This window comes from Asterias rubens, chromosome 3 (genome assembly GCF_902459465.1).
Source record: "Asterias rubens chromosome 3, eAstRub1.3, whole genome shotgun sequence".
Taxonomy (NCBI): Eukaryota; Metazoa; Echinodermata; class Asteroidea; order Forcipulatida; family Asteriidae; genus Asterias; species Asterias rubens.
In genome coordinates, this window is record NC_047064.1 from 2,262,439 (window position 1) to 2,288,539 (window position 26,101).

General features: G+C 37.6%; 2 protein-coding genes and 1 long non-coding RNA gene across 4 annotated transcripts; all 3 read left to right on the top strand.

The window, feature by feature from the left end:
* The first annotated feature begins 599 nt into the window (after positions 1-599).
* LOC117287970 (ryncolin-1-like) lies at positions 600-1,274 on the top strand. The gene has a single exon (XM_033768633.1). It carries the CDS (start codon positions 600-602, stop codon positions 1,272-1,274), a length of 675 nt encoding a protein of 224 aa, XP_033624524.1.
* A 4,608-nt stretch (positions 1,275-5,882) lies between these two features.
* LOC117288326 (vacuolar protein sorting-associated protein 4-like) lies at positions 5,883-16,477 on the top strand. Of its 2 annotated transcripts, none has more exons than XM_033769139.1 (10): positions 5,883-6,078; positions 8,483-8,495; positions 9,095-9,224; positions 9,862-9,982; positions 10,501-10,677; positions 11,428-11,581; positions 12,264-12,312; positions 12,814-13,040; positions 14,064-14,251; positions 15,282-16,477. In XM_033769139.1, exons 1-10 carry the CDS (start codon positions 6,054-6,056, stop codon positions 15,482-15,484), a joined length of 1,287 nt encoding a protein of 428 aa, XP_033625030.1. In that variant the 5' UTR covers positions 5,883-6,053; the 3' UTR covers positions 15,485-16,477. The 2 variants fall into 2 exon arrangements, with proteins under 2 accessions (XP_033625030.1, XP_033625031.1); XM_033769140.1 differs by having other exon boundaries at positions 10,507-10,677.
* Positions 16,478-17,820: 1,343 nt separating this feature from the next.
* LOC117287756 lies at positions 17,821-25,920 on the top strand. Its single transcript, XR_004518839.1, has 5 exons — positions 17,821-18,367; positions 18,914-22,170; positions 22,898-22,978; positions 23,536-24,058; positions 24,439-25,920. It is a non-coding gene; the product is annotated as an uncharacterized LOC117287756 (long non-coding RNA).
* Positions 25,921-26,101: the final 181 nt, after the last annotated feature.

Consider the following 26,101-nt stretch of genomic DNA (forward strand, 5'->3'; position numbering starts at 1 on the left):
TGCATTTATGGCTTTCCATAGTTTTCCGACCTCCGTTGGAAAAAGCTTGGGCTGGCTCTATATAGACGCAAGCTGTTCTATCATCCATCATGTTCGTATAGCAGCAACTATTTTCATATCACTGTTCTGTGTTCGGCCGTGCAGTGATGAGACTGACGTCGCTGGCATCAATCCATGACTCTATTTTCCTCGTAGATCAAAAGATCTCCAACCACTATACAAGATTCTCTACGGCTGAACTAAAGATGGAGTTTAAATTCCATAAGCATTTTTACAATGTCAAACTCGTTATAGTATTCACGATTTTTCTCTTGATAATTCGAGGCGCCGAGAGTCGATGCAGATTTGAATCTACGATGTTCGCTGCGGAAAATAGAGCCCTTGACAATTTCACTTTTGACACTAAGATGGTTCGACATTTTGTCCTCTGTGGGCGAGAATGCTCCATGATCACAAACTGCAAGTCGGTAAATTATTTTAAGACCAAGAAAATTTGTCAATTGAGTAATTCTACGCGGGTCGAGGATCCCCAATCATTCATAGAACATGAAGGGAGCTTGTACTTTGATGGTTATTCTGAGACCCCTCGTTTCTCTGTGATGGCGGCTGTAAAGCCACCACCACGCACCTCAAGTTGTAAGAAGTTATTGGATGCCGGTTACACGGCTAGTGGTGTGTACACGATCTATCCAACGACATCATACGCCGACGGTCTACCGGTCTACTGTGACATGGAGCTTGACGGCGGGGGTTGGATCATGCTGCAGAGACGCATTGACGGCACCGTGGACTTCTACCAAGACTGGGCACACTACCAGAGCGGCTTCGGTGATCTCTCCGGTGAGTTCTGGCTGGGGAACGAAAAAATGGCATCTCTAACCTCTGGTGGAAGTTGGGACCTCCGGGTAGATCTTACCGATTTTGATGGTACTACGGCGTTCGCAAAGTACGGGGCTTTCGGACTGACTGGCGCGAACTACTACCTGTCTATCGGGACGTATGACGCCAGTAGCACCGCTGGTGACGGTCTGGGATACCACCGAAACAGGCCCTTCTCAACAAAGGATAAAGACAACGATAACTTCAGTTCCGGAAGTTGTGCAGTAGCAAGAGATGGCGGCTGGTGGTTTGGGTTCTGTTTGAATTCACATTTAAATGGAGAGTTTTATCAAGATGGAAGTTTTCGGGATAACGATGGTATTGTGTGGATGCAATGGCATAACGACTGGAATCCTCTACAGGCGAGCAGCATGAAGATGCGTGAAACAGAGTGAGTTGACATTGATACAAAGTTGCTGATACGGGACAAGCCAGTGGCAGTGGTACTGTTAGTTTCGGATTTGTGCTTTTGACACGGAATCACCCTCTTGCTTGGTTGCCAGTGCTCTGTCTCATTCAATCATTGGTTTACAATTGTTCTATGTGTCATCAGTTTACACTCATTGTTTGTTAAATTGTTGTATTTCTTTAGTATGGTAATATAATTGTATCTTGTACTGTTTGTTGAAATCTTGGCCGAATCAATAATAATAATAATAATAATAATAAAAATAATGAGTTATCTACAAATTTTAGGTTAGTCCTAAGTTAGGACGAGTTGCTCGCCCTAACTCGAGATAAGACTATAAAGTTAGGACGAGTAGATCGCCCATATAAATAAAATAAAAAAGACGTATAAAAAGATAGAATTTACTTCTGTGACGTCAATAAAAGCCATACTCCCTTTTGTAAAATAGTGAAAACCCACTCATTTTGTCCGCCATACCACTCTTGCAAAAAGCCATAATAAGTCGGACAACTCTTTTTAGAGTTAAAGACTCGGACATGAGAGTGAAATTTCCACTATACCTTAAGAAAGTAAGATTTATTTGTAAGAAAAAAATACCGGTATGTGGCTTTCAATGAAGTAACAGAAGTAAATTTTATGTATAGGATAATATTTACTTCTGTGACGTCACTGCTGCCTAAACACTGCCTGTACGTAATATTCCAGTATTTTTGCACAGAGTGACGAAATGTTAATATACGTCTTGACATCAAATTGCCGGCATTGCATTAAATGATCAATGTTAATCAGAAGTTGCGAAAATTGACGTCGACAGTCGCAACTTTATGGAGTTAAGTTTTAAAAGCTCATCTAATTAATTTTGTGTTTTTTTCATCGAATTGCTTATTTTTATATAGGCAAACATTATTAATTAAGAAAGATTTGTCACATTTGAACGTTTCAGCTGACACAGTGTCTACTTATTGAGATAAGAATAAAAACTTTCCGGGTATTTTCAAATAAGAACGTTGAATTCATCCACTTTTGGCGAAGTGAAAGCGGGCAAACCACATTTTCGGCCGCATCATTCATTATCACGAAAATATGAATCTCAAAAACTCGACTTGATTAGTTTTATAAATCAGGGAATTTGTAGCCCAACCAAAAGTCATCTACGCATATAGGGCAAACAGGGTAATAATATAATAATAATATTATAGTATCGATGTCTTATATAGCGCACGTATCTACCAAAAACAAGATATACTCAAGGCGCTCAGTATATATTGTTTTCAATTTCAATGTTTTATTGTGCTGTATCAATTTTGTATTTAGGCCTAACTATCAAATTTTTATCCGGCAACGCATAATGACAAAGAAAATTAGAAAGCAAGAAGCTGCAAATATTGGTGCGGCCTTGGCTACTACAATATTGATTTTTAACAAGGAGCGTGTTCAAGCAAACTGATTAACCATGTATAATTTAAAATAGTTACTATTTTTGTCAACCATTGTGGCTACGCGAGCATTAGGACTAAAAACGTACAGAATTTGCGAACTGGGCCACGCATAGAAAAGATTACATTATTCTTTTATGGCAGAATTTGTTTTTCCATTCACCAGTAACAGGGGGCCCGATTAAGTTGTTTTAAATAACCAACAAAATATCTACCATTCAAATTTTATGTACACTTTTTTAAAGAGAGATAATTCTTAAATTAAAAACACGGTCCGCCCTTTCAGTGTAGTAAAAATGGCGAGGTATATTTATGTGGATTAATATTTATATTCTATCTTTGAAGACATCTTTACTTCGTTCACAACAAACACTTTTTATAGCTCAAATCACCCGATCCAAGGTACCATCAACGTGATACAAATTACCCTATATGAAAACGTGGCCGATAATTATTGATGGGAAGACCGTGGTTCGTGATAGCAACGCTTGTCTGGCCTTCTATTTTCTAAAGCTATTATTGTAAGAGCAGGGATTTTGGTGTTTCGATTGGGAATATTAAACATTTTAATTAAAATTTAATATTAAACATTTAAATTGCTGGGACAGTGTACACGTTCGGCTTAATCTCAAAACACAATTTCCACAGATACATTACATTTATTTGTGTACACGGTTGGAAGATAATGTAGTAGAAAGCTTCCCTTAAAATAGTATTTACTGAGATACTGTTGTTTTGAGAAATGAGTAAAACAAGTCACCAAAATTATTTTCATCTCAGTGAGACGAAAATTATTTTAGCATGTAAAACGTATTTTTCTCAAAAACTACAGCACCTCAACAAAGGGAAGCCTTCTAATATTATTATATCATTTTTTTTTTTACTTTTTAAAAGGTTTAATGTAAATCTGTGGACATTGCTTTTTGTGTTACAAAAACTACCCCAATAATACAGCACGGGGAAGGGGTTTTAAGTAGTTGCTAGATTGCATGACAGAGCATTTCGGCGTCCTTTGACTCCTTTTCCTTCAGAATAAAAAACGAACTGTCGCAGAATAATAATATACTCACGCGCTAAAATGTTGCTTTTGCATTTGCAAGCTTCGTCTCGTGAAAGAAAAACCCTTATTTGGGCAACTATGTTGCAAATTACACCAATAATACTGGAACTGATTGCACGGTGGATTATCTATATGACCCGAAAACTTCCGGGCCATTAAGCGGGTCCCGGACCCCATCTTACCGGTATGGCTTGCGCTTGCGCTTTACGCTCTCTATAAAGACGAATATAGCTGCACCACCTTGCAAAAACGCGTACGGCCCTGTCGCACAGCATTATTATTCTTACGATATTACAAATGTAGTGTATGCTTAGACATAATATACTTGGTGATCTTCTGTCCGTTTTCCAATCAAATTAATTTTAGAATAACCCATGAACGTTAATCAAACTTTTACCTAAAAATCCATTCAGTTGATTTTGTGCCATTTTGCAACAACAAAAACACAGTTAAAAAGTATGTGACCATGAAATCCCGTGATTAATACAGGCCTATAATGGGCTCGATACACAATTAATCCGCCGAGACATATAGTGGACATAAAAATGCAATTAACCAGGGCCCATTTCATCCATAAAGCTGTAGGCCTATACAGCTCTAAGCACAACAATATTTTACTAAGCATACAACAATGTTGCTTACTAAAAAGGGGGTAACCATGTATCATGTTCGTGCACAGTTTGTGACTGGTTCCCTGCTTATTTTTGCTAAGAAGATTTTTGTTGAGCTGAAGCAGCTCCATGAAATTGGGCCCTTGTGAATTTGCAAGTGCATTGCCGTCATCTCATTTATTTTTTAATAACCCTGAACTTTTAACTTTACTGTTTTAGTAATGAGCCATTTTGGTAAACCACTGACCGCCTAATCGGAGGTGACCTTGTGATCACGTGATCAACAAGGCCTAATGGGTCCGCCTTTTCTTAGAAAACCTTAAAGAGTATGTTGTAGAATGTCACTTTATTTTGTTTAGAATGTAGCGTTTAAGCACGATGCCTTCATTCAAGACTACGTTTATTGTAAAGTAGGCTATTTTGTTGAAATGTTGTAGATATTCTCGTGAATTCTAGTTCTGTGAATAAAAGCTTGTTTTAGAAAGGAGCACCAACCATCCTTCAACAAAATTTGAATAAACATTAATGTAAAGTGTGTTTAGGATATGGCGCGTTTCACAAATTGAAAGAAAAACAGTGTAATGAAAAAAGCTATAAGCAGTCATATAGTCACGGACTGTCTGTATGTGGCAATTGAACCCTCAAACGGCACGCCTATATACCTCTCTCAAGCAGGAAACAGAACATTTATTTTCACTTCTTTATAATGTGAACAGAAACGTTTGTCTGATTGAAAGTTTGGGGATAACATTTTATATACATGTATATTTGTCCATAACAACAGAATGATTCTCACTGTGCTTCATCGAGAAGCTGTTGTAGCTTACTTCTTGACCGTCATCGGGAGTTTATGTTTAAACCTTAGTCCCTGCACCGCCCGAGTTTGCTGAAATCCAATTTCTCAAGATTCTTGCAGTAAATTACTGGAACCGTAGTTCAAATTTTAAAAGATAGCCATGGCTTAATGTGTATGCACAATTTGAACCTTGATATTTGTATAAAAGTACAAGTTCTCATGGGAACAATAAATGCCTCTCGTTAAACGGCTACGGTAATTTTTATGGCGAATATTTTTGTGCACGGATAAAATGGACACAATAGCTTTTCAAGGCTTTTGTCTGGCTCAATGCTCATACTGATTAGGCGGCTGGGCGGTACAGTGGCTAAATGGTTAAACCAAAGTCTAAGTTTTTGTTGCCGTTGAAATCAAAGGTGAATACAAAAATTCAGAGAAATTCGCTCGTTAGCTGTGTTCTCTTTTTGTATGCCTTCTCTTTAATAATAATTCATTGTCTGTTCTTAACTTCTAACTCTCGCTCAGCGTTTAATGTCTATTTTCTTAAATTGTGGCAAATAGCTCAGATTGTCTACCTGTTTGTGAGGGCCATGATCAAAAAACCAAAGCGTCACGTCCGGTCACTTGGGCCATCTTGATATATACCGCAAGAGCCTCAAAGAATGACGTCAGACGTTCAGGCTACCACACACAGTGCGTGTATAAAATTGTGATAGAGGGCGCTTCGCTTAGAAAAGTACTTGATTTCATCAGAGAATGCCCAGCAAACACATCTATTAGACTGAGCTAGCTTACAACTTTTGAAGTTGAAAAACTTCTCTTGTGCTACAAGAAACATACATTTTCCCGTCTGCAACATAAAATGAGTTTGCTCAAGCAGTATCAGGGTACGTTATTATCTTTTCACTTTCAACTTAATTAATTTTTAATTTTATTTTAATAATTAATGGGGTGAACAAAAACAATACAATGCCCAGGGCCAGGGGGCAGCAGAAGCGGAAGGCAGAACGGGATTTGAACCTGTGACCTCCGGTTTAACACAACCAACGTGCTGGTCATGTCTCAGCAGTGCTGTATGATAGTTGGCGGAACAGTCTCATTGCTGTCAATGACCTTGTAATAAACGTTATCCAGTTTGGTTATCAGTTGGTACTGATCGCTACTCAAATTTAGCTTTCACACACAAAACCCATGCCAAGTGTAGACCCAGTAACTGGCTGGGACGCTGTCGTAGGAGGTCCTGTTTTCGAGGTGTCCCTAAAATCGTGGCAAATCTTTTACCTCTCTGTGCGCGATGTAAACAGTCCCTAGATAAAAATTGTGTGGTTTTATTTGCCAAGCAAAGAGTCTCCTCTCCCTTGACCAAAACTTAGAAACACGTAAGGCTCCACTAGTCATTTGCACTTGTAATGCAAACAGTTTGGTATTTTAGGCATTTCTACAAGGTACAAAAATATGTCATAATGTTGAGGCCATATACAAATATTTGCCCACCGAAAAAGTTTCATCAAACGCTATTTCAATTCACAATTCATGATGATCAAAATCATGTGACTGAATGTTTTGCTGAGCATTCTTAAAAAAAAAATACCGAGGCTTAAAGAAGCCATGTGCCTTATATAATTTTCTAATATTTTTGGAGATTTTTATTTTGTAACCCTGGTATCAATACTATTATTAATATTAAAATTTAAACATCAGCTCGTTGATTCAATTATCACTTTTTTTATTTATACGCTTTATTTTAAAATTAAGAAAAAAACATATAAAAAAAATTAATAAAAATCAGATTTGGAAGCCAGTAATTATTCACACTTTTTATATATTTTTTTTATTTTTTTTTTATTTTTTGCAAGTTACCATGGTAATTTAAAAAATCTAATAATTTTTTTTTAATAAAATGAAGGCAACTGCTGGCTATACAGTCATACATAGAGTCTCAAAGAACACTTGTAGTCACTGCAGATGTTTCTTCCATGTATGGCTTCACCGGGAAACCATACTTTCTCGTTTGCCGTTAAAACAGGAAAAACTCAAAACAAATGGGGCCAGTTGAAGTCATTGAAGACCGGTATGTGGTGTGAACATTTTAATGTCCATCAAGTTTTAATACATGTTTGCATACTTCATATTAACAAATGAAGATAATTAGGGCATCGGTTGATATATGGCATCATTATTTTTTTCCCAATTCAAAGAAAAAGGCATAATAGGGTGAAAACTGGTAAGCAGAGGATACTCCTTTTTTGAAATTTTGACATTTTCAGGAGTCCGACTGCCGACCAATAATGTCAAAATTTCGAAAAAAGGAGTACAGCACCCCAGTTACTGGGTCTATGCCAAGTGAATTGCTGCATTGCTGTACACTACTTCTAGAAACTATATAGGCCTAAGGCTCCCCCGTGAGCTCACGGAGCCTTCAATTTCTAGAAGTAGCTGTCCACCAGCAGTGGATGGAATCGTTCTGTGTGAAAAGTCAAAAGTACCCAACGAATGAGTTTTAAATAATAATAAAATGATCTTTTTGTCCTTGTGCACCTTATAACCATGACAATAATTTCACATAGCCTTGCACTGAAGTTCCCTGCAACATCATTTAATTTATTTGAATTATTGGTTTATTTTTATAGATAGGCCTACTATTCTATGCTATGCCTTATTTAGAAAGCATGGAATGGATGGTAAGTTTCAAAGTAGGTCAATTTGTCTCCTTCGTTTGGTTCTATCTTTTTCTTGCCACTTCATTAATTGAAGCCTTCGTTAATATTGACCATCACAATTTCTGGCTGTTACCATAGTAACACATCAATTAACCGTCTGGGTTTTTTTTTTACTCGCTTTATATTTTGTTTTGACATAACATCTAAACAACTGATTGGCATGATGACTACATAGACTTGAATCATGTGTGAGGCACACATTCTGTATTCAGGTTCAGAACTCTTTCATTCAAATTCCAATTTTACAAGCTCTATCATTTTGAACAGTTTCACGGCAAAGCAAGTAGTTTAAAAAAATTGTCTTAGACCTCTACTTAATTGAATTCCCTTTCAGTCTAAAGATCATTGAGCCTGGCCAACAATGCTCTTGGAATTTTTTTCCTTTGGTGATAACTGTAAACTGTAATGAATATATTTAAAAATCTCAAATTATTCCCCAAATTTAAGGTTCTGATTAATAATGTAAATGCCCAATTTCAATTTTTTATACATTTTTTTTCTTCTCCATACCGATACATGTCTCGTCTGATGTTATCATCTTCCCATTATATGGTTGTCACAACCTCCATAGAAGCAGCATCGTGGTAAGTGTCTTTCCAGTGCTATAATTATTGTTACACTCTTTCATAATATATTAAAATTAAAATGAAGCTAAACTCATTGTACTTTCAAATACTTCCTATTTTTTTTTTCATAATGACATGAATCGCAGCTAAAGCAACTTAAATAGAAAAGGGGAATTACAAGACATCTAGCTCCAAGGGGATAAAACTTGTAACAGGTTAACCCTCTCACTCTTTCTCCCATTCATTGATTTCATGAATCTTGTAAACAGTAGCTATTGTCTGAGCTGAGGAAAACAATTAGCAGGAATCCAGGATGGGAAAGTCATAAATGAGGGGCAAGGCCATTTTCATTTTTCATAGAGCACTTTTAAATCCATTTGAAAATCTTAAAGTGTTTGGGAAACTTTTGAAGGGGCACCTAGGCCAAGACCAGAGCAATAGAGGCATTAGCCTTCTTAGCCTATGTGTAATTCCAGGCATGGAAACCCTTCACTAACAATATACATTGTATTTTGGCTGCTAACCTGCTCCTGCTAAGCAATCATTGATCTTGCCAAGCTAATTTGTTGTGCTTAACAGATTTATGACTTTAGTCTCTGATTTCTTTTTCTGAACAGGTTAGCATCAGCTGCAGAGGAATGTCAGAAAACTAGCAATGTAGATCTGCAGCATTTAATAACAAGTTGTGGCAATTGTCAGCTGCTCCTATCTAAGGCAGTGGAGATGGATGTCAATTTAGTTAGGAAGGTACAGAATGTATACAAGCACTTGAAAAAAAAAATTAAGCCTAGTCCTTTCTTTTCTTTTCTTGTTTTCTTTTTTGTGATTTTTTTTAATTCAAGTTCACCCCCAAGCAAGGCTAAAAGGCATGTGGTAAAGGCCACTGCAAGAGATTCTGGGGCAAACTCCTTCTCTAACTGAAGCGTGACTTGGTTCTTTACATGCATTACACAGTCAATGAAAAGGATTTACAGCTGAAGTGCCTTGCTTAAGGACTCAAGCGTCAAGACCTGAACCCAATTTCATAGAGCTGCTGAGCACAAAAATTTGCTTAGCATGAAATTTTTGCCTTGATAAAAACAGGATTACCAACCAAATGTCCACTTGTTTTTTAGGATAAGCAAACAACAGCTGAATACCAGTAACAATCAATATGCACCAAATGGAAATTTCAAGGAAGAAGTTTTTCATGCTAAGCAAATTTTTGTGCATAGCAGCTCTATAGAATTGGGCCTAACACTGCTGATTAGTCACGCTTGAGCTCAGCTCACTGCACGGTCGACCATGACATGCCACAATGTCTCTGCATGAATTATTTATTTGAAATGATAAGCATTGGCTCAATCTTTGTCTGAATAAAACAGATGCTCTTTCTTTATCATAGGCAGCACTTCGTCAGCTTAATATCACACTGAGGGATCATCTTGAAATACTCCAAGCAAAGAAGGCTCAGTTGGAGTCAGGGGCCACACCCAGCAACAAGAGAAAACAACAGGAAGAGACAGGTAGAAATCCATTCAACAAGTCGTATCCACCTGATGGCAAAAAATGTATTCCATTTCCTTTGTTTAGTTTCACTACAGATTGTCTAGTGATTGAAATCAATAATTCTGTAAGCACTTCAAAATCTAAGCTGTGAAAATGAAACACAGTTTGAGATAACCAAAGATTATACTCTAACTGTTCTAACGAGGTTGGTTGATTCTTTATTACCCTGCTTTCTGTGAACCCTGGATTGAATCCCACCTGAGACCAGAGTGCATTGCATTTGGACTGTGTGGCTTTAACCCCAATTCGTTTGGGTTTTTCCTCTCACATCTAAAATAAAAAATAAACAATTCCTCTTTTAACAAACATCAGGCTACACTTTTGAGCCACTGTTATGCAAATCCCTTGGTTCACCAGAAAGATTTAAAATAACTTCCTAAAAAAAAATTCATAAAATAAGTTTGATTCTACTTTATATAATAGATGTAAAAAAGAATTTTTGTAGAAAAACCCAATATTGATTCTATTTGTTTAGGAACAGGTGTTAGTAACAACGCCGATGCTCATTCCAAGATGCGTACATTAGCCATAGAGGACACTATCGTCCGTAAGGGGTCAGTGACCTTTAATGAAGTAGCTGGTTTATCAAAGGCCAAGCAGATATTACGAGAAGCTATCGTCATGCCTCTTCAGTATCCACATTTATTTACTGGTGAGTAAAAAAAATATTTCCACCATTTTTTTGAGGGGGAATATGTCAAACTTTTAATGGACCAGCATTTATTTCCAAGACCAGTTTTAAAATGAGAGGGGAAAATACACAGTCCAGCATTTGAAGAAGTTTAAAGGCAGTGGACACTATTGGTAATTACTCAAAGTAATTATTAGCATTAAACCTTTCTTGGTGACGAGTAATGGGGAGAGGTTGATGGTATAAAACATTGTGAGAAACGGCTCCCTCTGAAGTGCCATAGTTTTCAAGAAAGAAGTAATTTTCCATGAATTTGATTTCGAGACCTCAGATTTAGAACTTAAGGTCTCGAAATCAACCATCTAAATGCACACAACTTCGTGTGACAAGGGTGTTTTTTTCTTTCATTATTATCCCGCAAGTTGGATGACCGATTGAGCTCAAATGATCACAGGTCATTTATGCATATGTTGAGATACACCAACTTTGAAGACTAGTCTTTGACACTTACCAATAGTGTCCACTGCCTTTAACTACAACAGTTACAAGTTTTATTTCATTTGTATTACGCATAAAATTTTCTTCAACAGTCAACAGAATTGGTGATCAGCAACACCACACTTAACTGCTCGCCCTTCACATGGTACTTAAATAATCTTAATGATAATTTACACCATTAGTTTTTGGAATCTCACCAAACTCAACATTTGAAACTTGCAGTTTTCAATACACAGAAATGTTTTCCCCTTTAATCTCCTGTACTTTCTTCAGGTGCAAGGAAACCATGGAAACGCATCCTACTTTATGGACCTCCTGGTACGGGCAAATCAAGACTTGCTCAAGCCGTATCTGCCGAGATTGACTCTACATTCTACTGTGTCTCAAGCTCAGATTTAGTTTCTAGCTGGGTCGGAGAGAGTGAAAAGTGAGAATCTTAGAACTTACTCAAGACCTTAAAAAGAATTAAAAGGATTTGTAGAACATTATAAAAAAAAACAATTTTGAATGCCAAATTAGGCACTTCCCGGAAATAGCAAAATGGCATTAAGACTATGAGTGAAGACAACCGAGAAAATAAGTCTGTTATTATATCCAAGTGATGTAATAATGTCTTAAACATTCTACATGTTTATAAAACTTACTTGACTAGTAGGCTCTGATTGCATGTTTTTGACAACTCTTGTACTCATCTATTTTTTGAGAAAGTGCCTAAGCCTGAGTATTGACCCAATTCAACTGACGTCATCATCAGAAAAATCTTGAATGCGCCATACTGGTGGGCAATTTCACTGCGTTTTTATATATAACTCTATGCTGTGCGTTACGCAGTGAAGTGCACATTTTAGGCGGCGCTGCGTTAATACAGGTAAACCTAACAGCCCACCAACATGGTGAGCGTGGCATCAGTCGCGCGTGTGACGCGCGTGCAAGGGTCAATAGAGGGATCTAAAAGATTTTTTTTTTTTCATTTCGGTTTTTTGTTTTTAATAAGTCATAATATTGTTTGAAAAGCTACAATATAATGTTTGTGCAAAATAGTTAAGTTAAGGTGTGTGGAAAAATAATGATACACTACTTATTCTTGATTGCTTTTCTTTGCTTTTCAGATTGATTAAAGAGTTGTTTGTACACGCCAATCAACAGCAAGGGAGATCTGTGAGTTCAAACCACATTCTTACACAGATGTAATTAATGTTTGCTAAAAGTCCCATCTCCCTATGTTTCAGTTAGGTTTCAGATGCAGTTTCCTAGAACATTACTTCTTTCAGAGAGAAATATTTTACTCACAAAAACAGTTCTTATATAAAGATATAATCAATCAACTTTCGGACTAGAATTAACAATGGTGTTTTTCATCTTTACAATCCTGTGTAGTTCCCTTAAAATGCAGCAGATAGGTACTCTCAGAGCTGTGTATTGAGATAGTTGCGACATAGAGTGACCAAATTTCTTTGGTCACGTGTTGCTGGATGCCGTTATTGGTCCGAATGCAGCACAGCACAATGGACAGACAAGTTCGACATGTTCGCCTTTTTTGACACAAAATGTCTTCTAACCGCAAGTTGTCTCACCTATCTCAATAACGGCTCTGTTTACTCTCCAAGTCTGCTGCCACCTTTACTTTCAAAGTCTCCAATGAGCTTGCTATTTTCTCAGGTCATTTTCATAGATGAGATCGATAGTATCTGCCGCATCCGTAGCTGTCGAGAGGAGGAGCACACGAGACGAATCAAGACCGAGCTCCTAAAGCAGATGGAGAGCGCTGATAATGGTCAGGAGGCAGAGCAACTCTTCCTCTTGTGTGCCACTAACCGACCATGGGAACTAGACACGGCTTTCTTGAGGCGTTTTCAGAAGCGAGTCTATGTACCTCTCCCTGACAGGTGACAATCAGCATATTTCTTTGTCATGGAGTTTTCTGTCCAACAATGTATAACTGAGTTGGCAAAAGTTTGCTGCCCTTTTAATAAGAACAGCATTAGTTGTTCAGTGAAAGTATGTTCAGTGAAAGTTGCCCATTCTTTTGCCAATCAAGGTTTTGGCAAAACTCACAACTTTGGCATTTCAAAAGACTCTTTGACCCCAATAGTGTCGTTTACAAATCACTTGGGGTCATAATATTCTGTAAAAAAAAACAGCAATATTAATGCATGATTTATTAGAAACATTGGAGATTGGAAAATCAGGTCATGTCATTTTGGCTGAGTGGAAGTAGGTCAGTTGTTACTGTCGTTTGCTGCCGTTGTGGGGGACTATGTATACAGGCTGTTTCCGAGCTTTAGGGCCTCATTAAACATTTATTTATTGATAAAAAAAATAAATCACAAGAAACCGACTAGGTAAATTTTAAATGATTTGGTGTTGAACAAAGGAAGTTTACTGGAGCGGGATTTGAACCAACGACCTCTGTTATAACGTGCCGGTGCCTTACCAATGAGCTATTTAGCCCTATGTTGGCAGTCCCCCTATTTGGTCAATATCTTTGTTCGGAGGTGCCGGTCAGAAGCTAGATAGATAGATACGTTTATTCAATGTTGCAAATAGTGTTTAATACAGCAGAGTAATATGGTCAAAATTTTGTAAATATTAAGGAGATTTAAAGGTTTAAACAAAAGGCAACATCTAAGTCCGGAGAGAAGCACAGCTTTTGTTCCCCAGCCTATGAACAGACAGAGTAAAAAAAAACAGACAGACATTAAACATACAGGACAAAACTAACAGGGAAAAATTAGCAGATGTAAGACAGAAAATAAAGCCATTACTTTTTCTTCATACAAAAATTACATAAAGCCATTAAAAGGTTAACTGCCATTTAGCCAGGGATCACACCCAATGTTTTTTCAGTCAACACCAATATTATTATTTTTATTATAATGACGTTTCTGTTTTTAACTCATTTTAAACAGAGAAGCTAGGATTACAATCCTGAAGATCCACTCGTCTTGTAACCTGACTCTGAGTGACGCTGACATGCAGATATTTGCTGATAGGACCGAGGGTTATTCAGGCAGTGACCTGTCTAATGTTATCTTGACTGGTTTATTTGAACCTATTCGGGATATTCAAACTGCAACTCATTGGATGAAAGGAATCGGTGAGTCATTTATTAGTTTCTCAAAAAAGGGTTCTATAATCTTTAACAAATACAGCAAATAGGATTTCATTTATTGTGGTTGTGAAGCCAAAGACTCTCAGCAAAGTGAGCTTAATCACTGTACTTGCCAAGAACCCCAAGGGGGAAAAGACAAGGAAGAAAGTTTCAGCTCTAGATGTTGGAGGAAAACCCCAGAGAATTATTCCAGGGAAAATCCGTGCAGTCCTGTAGGGAGAAAAGCAATCAAAATTGTAATTCAAACCAGGGTCCTTCAGGTAGCAGCAAGGAAAGACTGACCATCCTGTCTTGTAAACAGACATGATATTTGGTACTTTGATAAAAGTATGAATTTTGTGTTAGTACTTGTGGTAAAAGCTTTTTCAGGCTGCTTTGTAAAAAAAATTCTGACGGCCATAAAATTCAGAAATAAAACTTAAGCAGGAGAATATCATGCTTGTACAAAAGACTGTTGATTAGTACCATTGTATGTGGTTACAATCTGAAATTGTGCCCTGTGCAAGCTTGGCAATCTATGAGGACATGTGGAAGATTGCAAGTTTTAATCTTGCCCAAATGTGCCTGTGCTTTTCTTTGGTCTGGGGGGGGCTAATCATCCTTACTCGCAGCTAAGAGCTGAATTGCGAAGGACGCGGCTACAACGTGTTCGAGAAGCAGGCATGCAAGGGCGCATTCAGCTGCCAGCCACATCAACCCATAATGAACACGGAGCACAGCCAATATCGAAAGTGTTTGATTTTTTTCCTGAGGGAGGAAAACCGGATAGTCTGGAAAACCCTCGTGGCACAGCAGAGAACCATTGCACAACTCAACTCACATATGACCCCGACCGGCAGTCGAACCGGGGTCACCTTGGTGAGAGGCGAGCGCTTTACGCACAAGCCAACCGTGCCACCGAAGACCACAGGGTTTTACCAAAAGCTACGTCATTTTATTGGACAACCAAACCATGGTGTTCTTATTATCAATTTACCATGTTTATTGTTTTATTTACTTGTCTGGGTTCTTTTAGATGGGAAGTTCACACCGTGTGATGAGAACACCCCTGGTTGTATTACATCTAAGATGACTGAACTCCCTCCTGAAGACGTCAGGCCAAGAGACATGACCCTCCAAGACTTCATGAAGGCCTTAGAGTCTTGTCATCGGACAGTAACCAGCGAGGAACTCAAACAGTTTCAGGACTTTACCAACAATTTTGGTCAAAATGGTTAAAGTTTTTAAGTTTGAAAGTGAGTAGATCTGGGCCCAATATCATAGAGTTGTGCAAAGAAAAAATGCTTTTAAGCGTTTTGAAACTGCTTTTTTGCTTAGCAGAAATGAGCAGGATACCGGTCACAAATTGTATACATGACATGGTAATTTGGCTGATAACCTTGGTAAGCATAATTTGATTGTGCTTCTACTTATTGTGCTTAAGCAGCTCTATGAAAATGGACCCTAGGCCCATTTTCATGCACTGGTTACTAAGCATTTAGAGTCCACGAAACAGGGACTTTCATCTGAATACGGACTTTTTAAAGTAAGCCAGTGGTGATAGTATCAGCAACTTTTTTGTCCTTACACGAAGAAATCTTGCCCATTGATTTAATGTACCTCGTGAGGACACTGTTCCTAAAGCTCTATGAAATCTAAGACCACAGGGTTTTACCAAAAGGTAAAAATTCCATCATTTCAACATCTCTCCTAAAACTTGGATCCCAGTTTTAGACTTATCTATCACTGAGGAGACTCTTAAAAATCTCTTGTGTGCTTAAAAACTCATTGGGTTATCAAAAGGTAGAAGATAGCTTCAAGAAAATTCCTAAGATCTGGGGCCATTTTCATAAAGCTGTTAAGCAGAAAATACTACTTAGCAAAAAGCAAAACAAATTAGTGTGATTTGTTTTGTCACTTGCAACAATGTAAATATTATGGAATTTTGGCTGTTAACCAGGTTCATCTAGTAAACGAATGTGAATAAATATGTCCTAGTTGTCTTTCAGATTGTTGATATTTATAGTTTGATGAAATGTTCTTTCAAAATAAAGTTTGATGAAATGTTCTTTCAAAATAAAGTTATTTCATGCTCATGCCCAAAGCGTAATCGTTCGAATAAATTGTTCTTATTATTTTATTCCAGTATTTGTATGTTGTGGTGTGTTGTCAGTTGGCCTTCCAGAGGTGCTAGGGTTGAAACGTCAGGCCAGTAAAGTGACATTGCCCTTAAACTGGGTGCTTTGGGATATATAAATAAATAAAAATTAATGAAATTAATGGTGTTGGAAAGATTATTTAATTAGTTGTAGTTAACCCAACTGTAAAAGTCTCACTCCGAGATGACTGAATTAAATTATTCCAGTGCGAGAACAAAATGTCGGGAATTGGGCCTCAATCATAAGGGCCATGTCATAAGGGGCAATTTTCATGCAATTCAATTTAAAAACTTGTTTTCTGCAAATTTCAGTTTTCCTATTATTTTCGTGGGGATAGTGATTTACTGCTTGATGAATGTATCTTGTGCTACAAAAGCATTCCATGTGCATGCAGTGCAGTTGGTTGCCCCAAGTTGCTTAAAAGAATTCCCTTTGTGACAGCCATTACAGTCCAGAGAGGACTTGCATTATACTTAAACGTAACTGCGCTAGCCCACCATGGGTTCGAATCCCTATGAGTAAATTTACATACAAATTTTCCCTTACAAAATGTTGGCTGTGTGAACTAGGGCGTGGCCTGTGTTAAAACGATGGGTCATTCTCAGCACCATTTTCTCAATAGCAACAGATTTTTACTTGGTTTTAATCTTACACATCGGTGCAAGAATGAAACCAAATAATATATTTTATACTTAATGCAAATTTTACTTCTGGCAAGTTTTTTTTCCGGACTGGTCACATGGATTTGAACTCCCCCTCGCTCATAAACGGTATGGCCTAAACAGAGAAATACCTCACAAGAAACAAAGTGCTCTTCGGGCAAGCTTTTTCTGTAGGCGGGGTTCGGTCTCAATATGAAAACATCAACCTCGCTTAGATTGCTTCGAGATGAATTCTGTACTAAACGAACATGGGTTTTCTGAAGATGCTGGTAAAATCTTGGTAGATCGGAGATGATATGTCAAACCGCTCAGACTGATCTAGTTATGACCTTTGGTTTTCTGAAGCGCCCCTTAGAACAAAATCGTGCGCCCCTCTACAAATTTATCTAAGTTACGCCGCGGGTTCGGGTGGTTAACCCTGTTTTTAAAAAAATAAAAAACTTCCCGTCATTTTTGTTCTCGCACTGGAATAAATTAATTCAGTCATCAAGGAGTGAGACTTTTCAATTGGGTTGCCTCCAATTGATCGCTGTAAATTGCTCCTTGTGGCATGGCCCTATCATTTAGGCCCACTTCCAGCCATTGGTTCTTTATTATCTTTTTCTGGAATTTGTAGTGAGACTTTTACTCAATAAGTTCATTCAGGTATTTGCACCTGCACGGACCGGGGTGACTTTGGAATGTCACCTCGTTAAAGATCTTCAATGTTATGCAAATGAGGTGTTTTGCTCAGTTTTCGAAGCACCAATTGCATGTCGAATACCAAAAAACTCAAACGGCATTCATACGTGTGTCGGGGACTGGAGTGGGAGGTGGCCGTATAATTCGGCTCCAACGCTGGATGTGGACGTCGCGAATTCGGATGAACTTTACTCGTAAATTTGATATTCTTACCATGGCCAGCCATGTGTATTTAGAAACATTTCGGCTATAACTGTTGCACTTTTGGCCAAGTGACTTTCTTAATGTCTAACAATTGGGCAATATTATTTGAAGTGCACGAATTCGAAAATGAACCTTGTGTTGTGCCCTTTTGTCACATGGTCGGACATTTTCACACCAAAACTGCAGTAGACATTCAACACCAAATTTACTGTTGAGCCTGGACCATTTTGTCTTGAGTTTACGAAATTCTCTAACTCCGACATAAACAGACTTTAAAAGCAATTGTTAGGTTCGGTGCCTGCTGTGGCTTGAGAAGCCTTTGATAAATTGCCTCAGACTGCAGTTTAAAACTTCAAGACCGCCGGGAAGCTGGACGGGAACATCGCATCGACCAAACGACATCTTGTGTTGTGAAGGTAAGGATGTTCACGGTCCACTATCAGTTGCGGCGTGGTTTCGGTGGTGGGTCCAAGGCACTGCTTTAAGCGGGGGAGCGGACCTCGGAATGGATTTGCCAATAAGTTGGGGCCATGCTTTTGAAAAATTTCCGTATCCTGCCACCACGTCATAAAAACAAAATATTATCTAATTTACCCAAATGAAATTATTCCGTTTCAGCCTTTTGCCCTTTTGCCATTTTAAGCGGACCTTTTTTTTGGGGGGGGGGGGCGGTGGGGTATTTAGATATGTATTTTTCCTGCCTAATATAATGGGGCCTGGACTTTCAGAGTTTTGTTTGTCAAGATAAATCATAATTGAAAGTTCTGACTTTTGTTATCCTATTGTGTACCCATTTACAATGAGTTCCCAAAAATATCTCTTCATCTGCAGTTGAAGAACCTTTAAGATATCCATTTTCACAATGATCTGATTGAATTGTCTACACTACAAGACTGTCTCTCGAAAGGCACCTTTTATTAAAGGTCTTTTGAATATTTATAAATGTTTATTTGTATTTTTAGGTCCCCACCACCCCCATAGACCTGAGGCAGACCCAGCAGCCAGTAGAAAGATCTTGTCCAGCCAAGCTTCAAAAGAAAAGATAGAACTTTCTCTCGATTGAACTGTTTCCTGATAGAACTGTTTCCTGATAGAGCTGTTTCTCAATAGAACTGTTTCCTGATAGAGCTGTTTCTCGATGGAACTGTTTCCTGATAGAACTGTTTCTCGATGGAACTGTTTCTCGATAGAACCGTTTCTTGATGGAACTGTTTCTCGATAGAACCGTTTCTTGATAGAACTGTTTCTCGATAGAACTGTTTCCTGAGTTCAAGAAAGATAACATTTTTGTGCTGCTGTCTCCAGATGGGAGTTGAAGATCTATGGATGTGGTATGTGTGTGTGTTTTATCTATGGATCCGGATTGCAAGTCGCCAAACAAAGGAGAGGTAACATAAGTTTTGCCGAATCCGACCTCCACTTTTTAAATTGCCTGTGCAATACATCTCGTTGATATAAAAATGATGGACTTTAAACAATTTGTTTGTCTGATTAACTGGCAAAAAAAAGGCCTAGCAAAGACACCGTACTTATTTCTAGTTTATCCAACTTTTACTTCTGTTTATTGGAAAATAAATTCATTGTGTTTTTACATGATGTGTAAATTAGTTGAAATGAATTTAAAGTATATAACACTCTCTTATATAATGAGTTGTAAAGTTTCTGGAAAAAAAAACAATTTTAATAAATATAAGTTGATTATTGATAGAGCGCATAGTGGAGGTCGGATAACGCAATTTGACCTTCAAGACAAAGACAATAGAGAGTGAAGTCTTCGAATGGTAAGAGAAGATCTAACCCGTTCTCTTGCAGAGTCCATCCCCTCATACTGCCCCTTGCCCCACAATCTGCGATCTTGTTGATGTTGTCCTTGCTTGTAGAGCTTTCAAGGTGACTTCATAGTTTCTTGGCATTTCTTGATTGGCATATTGGTCGAAGCCAATGATGCTTTTTAGTTAGGAGACTACTCTAACTGGAAATTCTTGGGTTCGGCACTTCAAGTCATCAGTTGTCATGTTTATTTAAAATTGTCATGATTTTATATAAATTAGCATAACGTTTAAAAAATAATTAAGTACATTTAGTATGTTTAGAAGTAATCGTGCAGTCAAATAATAGGTCCAGTCAACATTCATTTGATGATCAGTGTTTGATTTAAGAGTAATTAATTGACAATTTAGACCAACTAAATTACAATTAATATTCTTAATATCAGCATTACATCAGTTCTGAATGTAGACATTTTCAACTGACCATAAATCTTTGAAAATTAGGTCCAGTCAACATTCATTTGATGATTAGTGTTTGATTTAAGAGTAATTAATTGACAATTTAGACCAACTAAATTACAATTAATGTTCTTAATATCAGCATTACATCACTGTTCTGAATGTAGACATTTTCAACTGACCAAAAATCTTTTAAAATTAAAAAAATATAAGACAAAAAATTAGCCCTTCAAGCCTTGATCATTTAAATCAAAGTTCAAGTAAAGTTTTAAAAAAAGGGGGGACTTCTACCAAACAACAAGTTTTTTTTTAAAGCTTAAGCGCTGTAGTCCACAAATGCAAGTAAATTATCTAGACCTTATTTGTAAGCGCTGCGAAAAAAGAAAGAAAAAAAAAGACTGAAGACGCTGCGAAAAGAAAAAAAAATCAAGACTAAAGATCCTTGATACCTAGGTATGTATGAGTGGTAAGACAGTAAAGGCCTAGAAATGAGACTAACTCTCCACTGTTTCATTCAACAGGTGTACTGGTGATAGGTATAAGTATAAGGCATGACTGATATTGGTACTTAGTCTTGATTCAAGATGCTCAATCTCAATTTCTTTGTGGTGACACAACTTTGTGCTAAGGATAGTAAAAGAAAGTCCTTAAAAAATAAAGCCTTGAACCAAAATTAAGAACTATGCCATCATCAGTTACTGCAACACTTGAGTAGAACATTAAAACTCTCCCTTTGACGTCCATGGTGAGTGACTGGATGCAAGTGAGGTCGGATGTTTCCAGCAGAGGTTAAGTATAACTGGTGATGTATCAGGTTAAAGCCAAATTAGTGAACCTCAAATTCTAACCTTTCTAGATAAGTTTTTTTCCCCTAAGCAGATCTTGTTTTCTGAGGATGACTATAAGTAGTGTGTGCTGAAATCCTTACTGAGCAGAGATGATCCTACCAGCAGAGACTTGGGTCATGCAAAAGATTTGGTAATGTATCAGGTTATATAAGTTACTAAACCACCTTTCACATGAGAGAAATTTAGCAATGGTCCCTTGCTAAATTGTAGCATGGTTGCAATTTTTTTTTTGACTGTTCAAGCCATCAGCAGTCAAAATACGTGTATCGTTTGAGATTATACAAAAGCATAATGAACGACCAGCCAACCTCCGAAGTAAAACAACTCAGGAACCCGTTAGATCCAATTGAATGAAATATTTTCTGAAACAATAGAAGTCTATTCTTCGTGCAATTTGTTATAAAGATTTGTTTAAATGCTTAAGATAAATTAGTATGTGCCTAATAAATTTCCCTTAATTCGGCAGTTTCTTGTAGGGTGGTGACTACAACTGGAACTGTTTGGAGGAGCATCATTGGAGGACAAATTGAGTGGTGTCTATCAACCGGACCCTTTTTGATGAGCATTGTTGGAAGATTCTGGTGTCAACAACATATCTCTTAGTGACTTTGAAAAAAATAACTTCTAAAAGCTTTCTTTGAAGAGAAGGTTTATCCCCAAGTTTTGCAAAGAATTTTTTATTCCAGAATTGGAACCTAGTGAAGGTTTCATCAAGTCGTCAGTTTTGAAAGAATAACATTACAACCAACTGTGGAATAGGAGGTCAAGATAAAAAAAAACAAAAAAAAACAATTAAAAACAAATGAAAACAAGTAATGTTGTGCATGCATGTTCAATGAATTGAAGAAATGATTGGAGCTGGAGGAATTTTCTTGCAAATGCAAGAAGCATTCAGATTTGTCTATTTCTCAGAACAACTGATATAATACTTGTATTAAAAGATGTTTTCAAAAATAAATCGAAAATTGTGTACTTTTCGACCACAGATTGAGATGATGACCTTCGAGATGACATACACCAATCTTGAGGCTAATGAAAGCTTTATGGACTGTGCCACCATCTTAAGAGGGACTGCATGAAGATGACATCCTTACTGAGCTGAGACGATGCCTACCAGTTGGAACTGGTCATGCAAAAGATTTGGTAATGTATCTGGGGTGGATTTCACAAAGAGTGAAGACTAGTCTGAACTTGTTTAAGGACGAGTTACATATCCTGACTTTGGACTAGCCTTAAGTTCTTAATAACTCCTAGAACTAGTCCAAAGTTAGGACTGTCTTTGTGAAATCGACCCCAGGTTAGATTAACTGAAAAACAACTCAATCAAGAAATTTTGAGGATTGTGAGCAAATCTAAAACATCAGTTTATCAATAACTTTGGAAGGGAACACGAAACTTGCATACAAAACTCGAACAAATCTCTCAAGCAGTAAAGACAGTTGTAAACAGCAGTCAAAACATTAGTGTAACACCACTATAGTGTTATGTTACGAGATCGACTAGATAAAAATAACAAACACTGGATGTATAGTGTACACAGCAAGTCCTTTTTTGGAGCAATCATCTTAGTGGTCACACTCCTTAACTTCACTCACTCCCTATCTACTTGAACCTCAGTTTTAATAAGGAATCTTCAAGACGACAAAAACAATATTTGATCTTGACCACATACATATGAATGAGTCAAGCTTTCTGTGAATCCAGGATCTGACCCTCATGATGATGAGTCAGTCCTCTTGAAGTCGGGATGACCATGGCATAAAACAACAATCCTTCCTGAAACAAAAGAAGTCCAATCCGCTTGCAACTTATCGTAAATGCGTAGAGAAAAATTTGTATGTGCCTTATAAATTTCCCCTCAATTCAGCAGTTTCTTGTGGAGAGGTTACTACATACTGGACCAGTTCAGATGAGCATCGATGGAAGACGAAGGTGAACAACAGATCGCTTGGTAAGTTTTTTCATTTTTAAGTTTTAATTTGTTTAGTTTTCCCACCTAGAGTAACCCGAGTAATATGCCTGTGGTTGTTTTCACAGGACTCGGGTAAGTACTGTGTATACAGTGCTAAACACACATCGGTGTATACGGGTAAAAACCAAAATGAATAAGTTTTCAATTCTAAAACTTTTCTCTATAGAGAAGGCTCATCCAACAAAGTTTGGCAAAGGAGTCAACGTTTCAGAATAAGAACCGTTGAAGGTTTTAGAATTAGCAACTTTGAAGGTTTTAAGTCATCAATTTGAAAGAATAACCATACAACCAAATGGTGAGAAAACTACTTTGAAACAGGAGGCCAAGTTTTTCAGAAAAAGATCTTTAACCAACCACAAAAACCTAGAAGGTTGTGTTGTGCTATGTGTGCATGTTCAATGCAATGAGTTAAAGAACTGATTGAAGCTGGAGGAGAATTTGTTTGCACATGGCAGCATTGAGACTTAACTATTCCAGAACAACTGATACTTGTATGAAAAATATGTTATCAAAATTAATGTTTGTCTGAACTACAGGCTGAGACGATGACCTTGGATATAAAGTACAACCAAATCTTGAGGCCAATCAATGCTTTTTGGACTGTGCCGCCATCTGAAGAAGGACTGTGTCAAGTTTAGCCAGGTGACTCCCCGGGGCTATCTAACACTTTTTGAACTGTTGTTCCACCAGCTAAAAGACTATGCCAAGTCTAGCTTGCTGACTCTCCACTACAAGTTCAAGTAATGTTGATGCTAACTAATGCTTTTGGACTATGTCAAATCTACCTTTATGACTTTATGGCAAGTTCAACTCTTCAAGTGACTCTGGACAATATTGCTAACTAATGCTTCTTGGAGTGTGTACCACCAGCTGAATGACTGTGTCAAATCTACCTGGTTGTCTCTCTGCTACAAGTTTATCATTCTAGTGACTTTGGGATGTTGAGGCTCCCCACTGCTCTCATTCTAGCTAGAGGACTCTCCGCAACAAGTTCAACCTTTCAACGATGTCACCAACCGAAGAAAGACCATGTGCAAAGAGTCAATACAAGACCGCTTGGTAAGTTTGAAAAAAAAAAATCATTCTAAAACTTTTCATAGATGAGAAGTTTCATCCAGTTTGGCAAAGGGGTAAATGTTTCAGAATTGGCACCTTAGAAGGCTTCAAATTGTGAATTTGAAAGAAAAACTAACAACCATCTGGTGGAAAACTTTATTAAAATAGGAGGTCAATTTGTTCGGAAAAGACTATTTTAAAACACTGAAAGTTCAACAAAAACTGGCCTGCTGTGTCATGTTGCTTTGCATGATCAACAATTTGAAGAACTGATTGGAGCTAGAGGAGAATTTTCTTGCACATTCACAGTCAGACAGAACAACTGATACTTACATTAAAAGTGTTTATCAAAAATTGATCTTTAAATATTTGTCCTTCCGCAGATTGAGATGGTAACCTTGGAGACATATACCCAATCTTGAGACTAATCAACGCTTTTTGGATTGTGTGCCACCAACTGAAGGAGGATTGTGTCAAGTCTATCCAGATGACTCCTCCGTTACGAGATAAACTGTTGACATTTGAATATTGCGACTAAACATTTTTTTGCTTTTTGAACCGTGTGCCACCAGCTGATGAAGAACTGTTAAATATATAGCTAGATTAAGTGACGGCTGTTGAGTCTAACTCAACTTGTGGATTGTGTACCACCAACTGAAGAAGGACTGCGTCAAGTCTAACCAGCTGACTCTGCTACAAATTCACTTGTTGAATTGACATTGGGATGAACATTCTGCTTTTTGGTCTGCGTGCCATCAACTGAAGGACTGTGCCAAGTCTAGCCAGATGACTCAAGTCTCTACTACAATTATTGCAATCATTCAAGTGAAATCTGGACGCGAGCGAACTACTCCTTTTGTAGACTGTGTGCCACCACCACCAGCTGTAGGACTTTGTCAAGTCCAGCTACATGTACATGGCTCTCCGCTACAAGTTTGAATGTTCAAGTGCCATGGGACGTTGATGGTACATTTGAACCCAACATTTTTTGGACTCTCACCAAAATGGACAAAGACTTTGTCAAGCCAACCCAGAAGATTACCAACATTTTCAACAGGCTGGACCATGATGGCGCTTTACTGTAGTAAGACACTGAACAATGAGGGAGAGACCAGCTTAAGCCCGGTTCATACTTCCTGCAAATGCGAATGCGATATACATGTATCACATTCGCATTGACTGAATTTGCGGTTGCGGCTGTGGCTGAAGCTGTTGCTATGGGCCTCATATTATGCTTTAATGCATGTTCACAGGCCATCAAGCCACATCCACAGCCACTAATTCAGATCTGACCTTAGTGTATGTTTACTCAATGGGCTTTTCTTGAATCCATCAAACTCTGGTACCAGTTTGTATGTATAGCTCAGTGCTCGATTTCGCAAAAAGCTACAATTGATCCTAACTGCGAATCAATCGCGAAGCAAAGTGTGATGTCACAATACAAATCACTGTGGTAATACTGCACACTCATCTTTAGATGAGTCTTAGTGCATTAGTTGATGTGATTTGATTCGATAACATTGGCACACCAAAATTAAACTAAAAAGTCATCAAACTGTTCTCAGACAGTTAGAAATCATTGCAAGAAAAGCTCAGGTTAAGTGATTTTTATTACGGAACAAACTTTGAGAATAATTTGGTTGATGAAGGTAGAATACCGGATAACATCTTTTGAGAAAATTAAAATGTCATTGTTTGTAAATATGTAGGTTTTTTGAGGTGATAAATTTCGTTTTGTAAGATTACATGTAAGAATGTATGCTCCTGGGAAGTTGAGAAAGCTAAAAGAATGGTCTTAAAGGGAAAGTACACTATTGGTAATTGTCAAAGAATAGTGTTCTCACTTGGTGTACAAACTGTATCTCAACATATGCATACAAAAACAAACCCATGAAAATTTGAGCTCAATCGGTTGACGAAGTTGCGAGATAATAATGAAAGAAAAAATACCCTTGTCACACGAAGTTTTGTGCTTTCAGATGCTTGATTTCGAGACCTCATTTCTAAATCTGAGGTCTCGAAATCAAGTTCGTGGAAATTTAGTTC

Bases quoted from the DNA above. Each gene is read 5' to 3' on its own strand.
- LOC117288326 (XM_033769139.1), top strand. From the start codon at position 6,054: ATGAGTTTGCTCAAGCAGTATCAGG. The intron at 9,225-9,861 runs GTACAGAATGTA...TCTTTATCATAG, and splicing joins ATGTCAATTTAGTTAGGAAG to GCAGCACTTCGTCAGCTTAA. The intron at 14,252-15,281 runs GTGAGTCATTTA...GGGTTCTTTTAG, and splicing joins TCATTGGATGAAAGGAATCG to ATGGGAAGTTCACACCGTGT.
- LOC117287970 (XM_033768633.1), top strand. From the start codon at position 600: ATGGCGGCTGTAAAGCCACCACCACGCACCTCAAGTTGTAAGAAGTTA.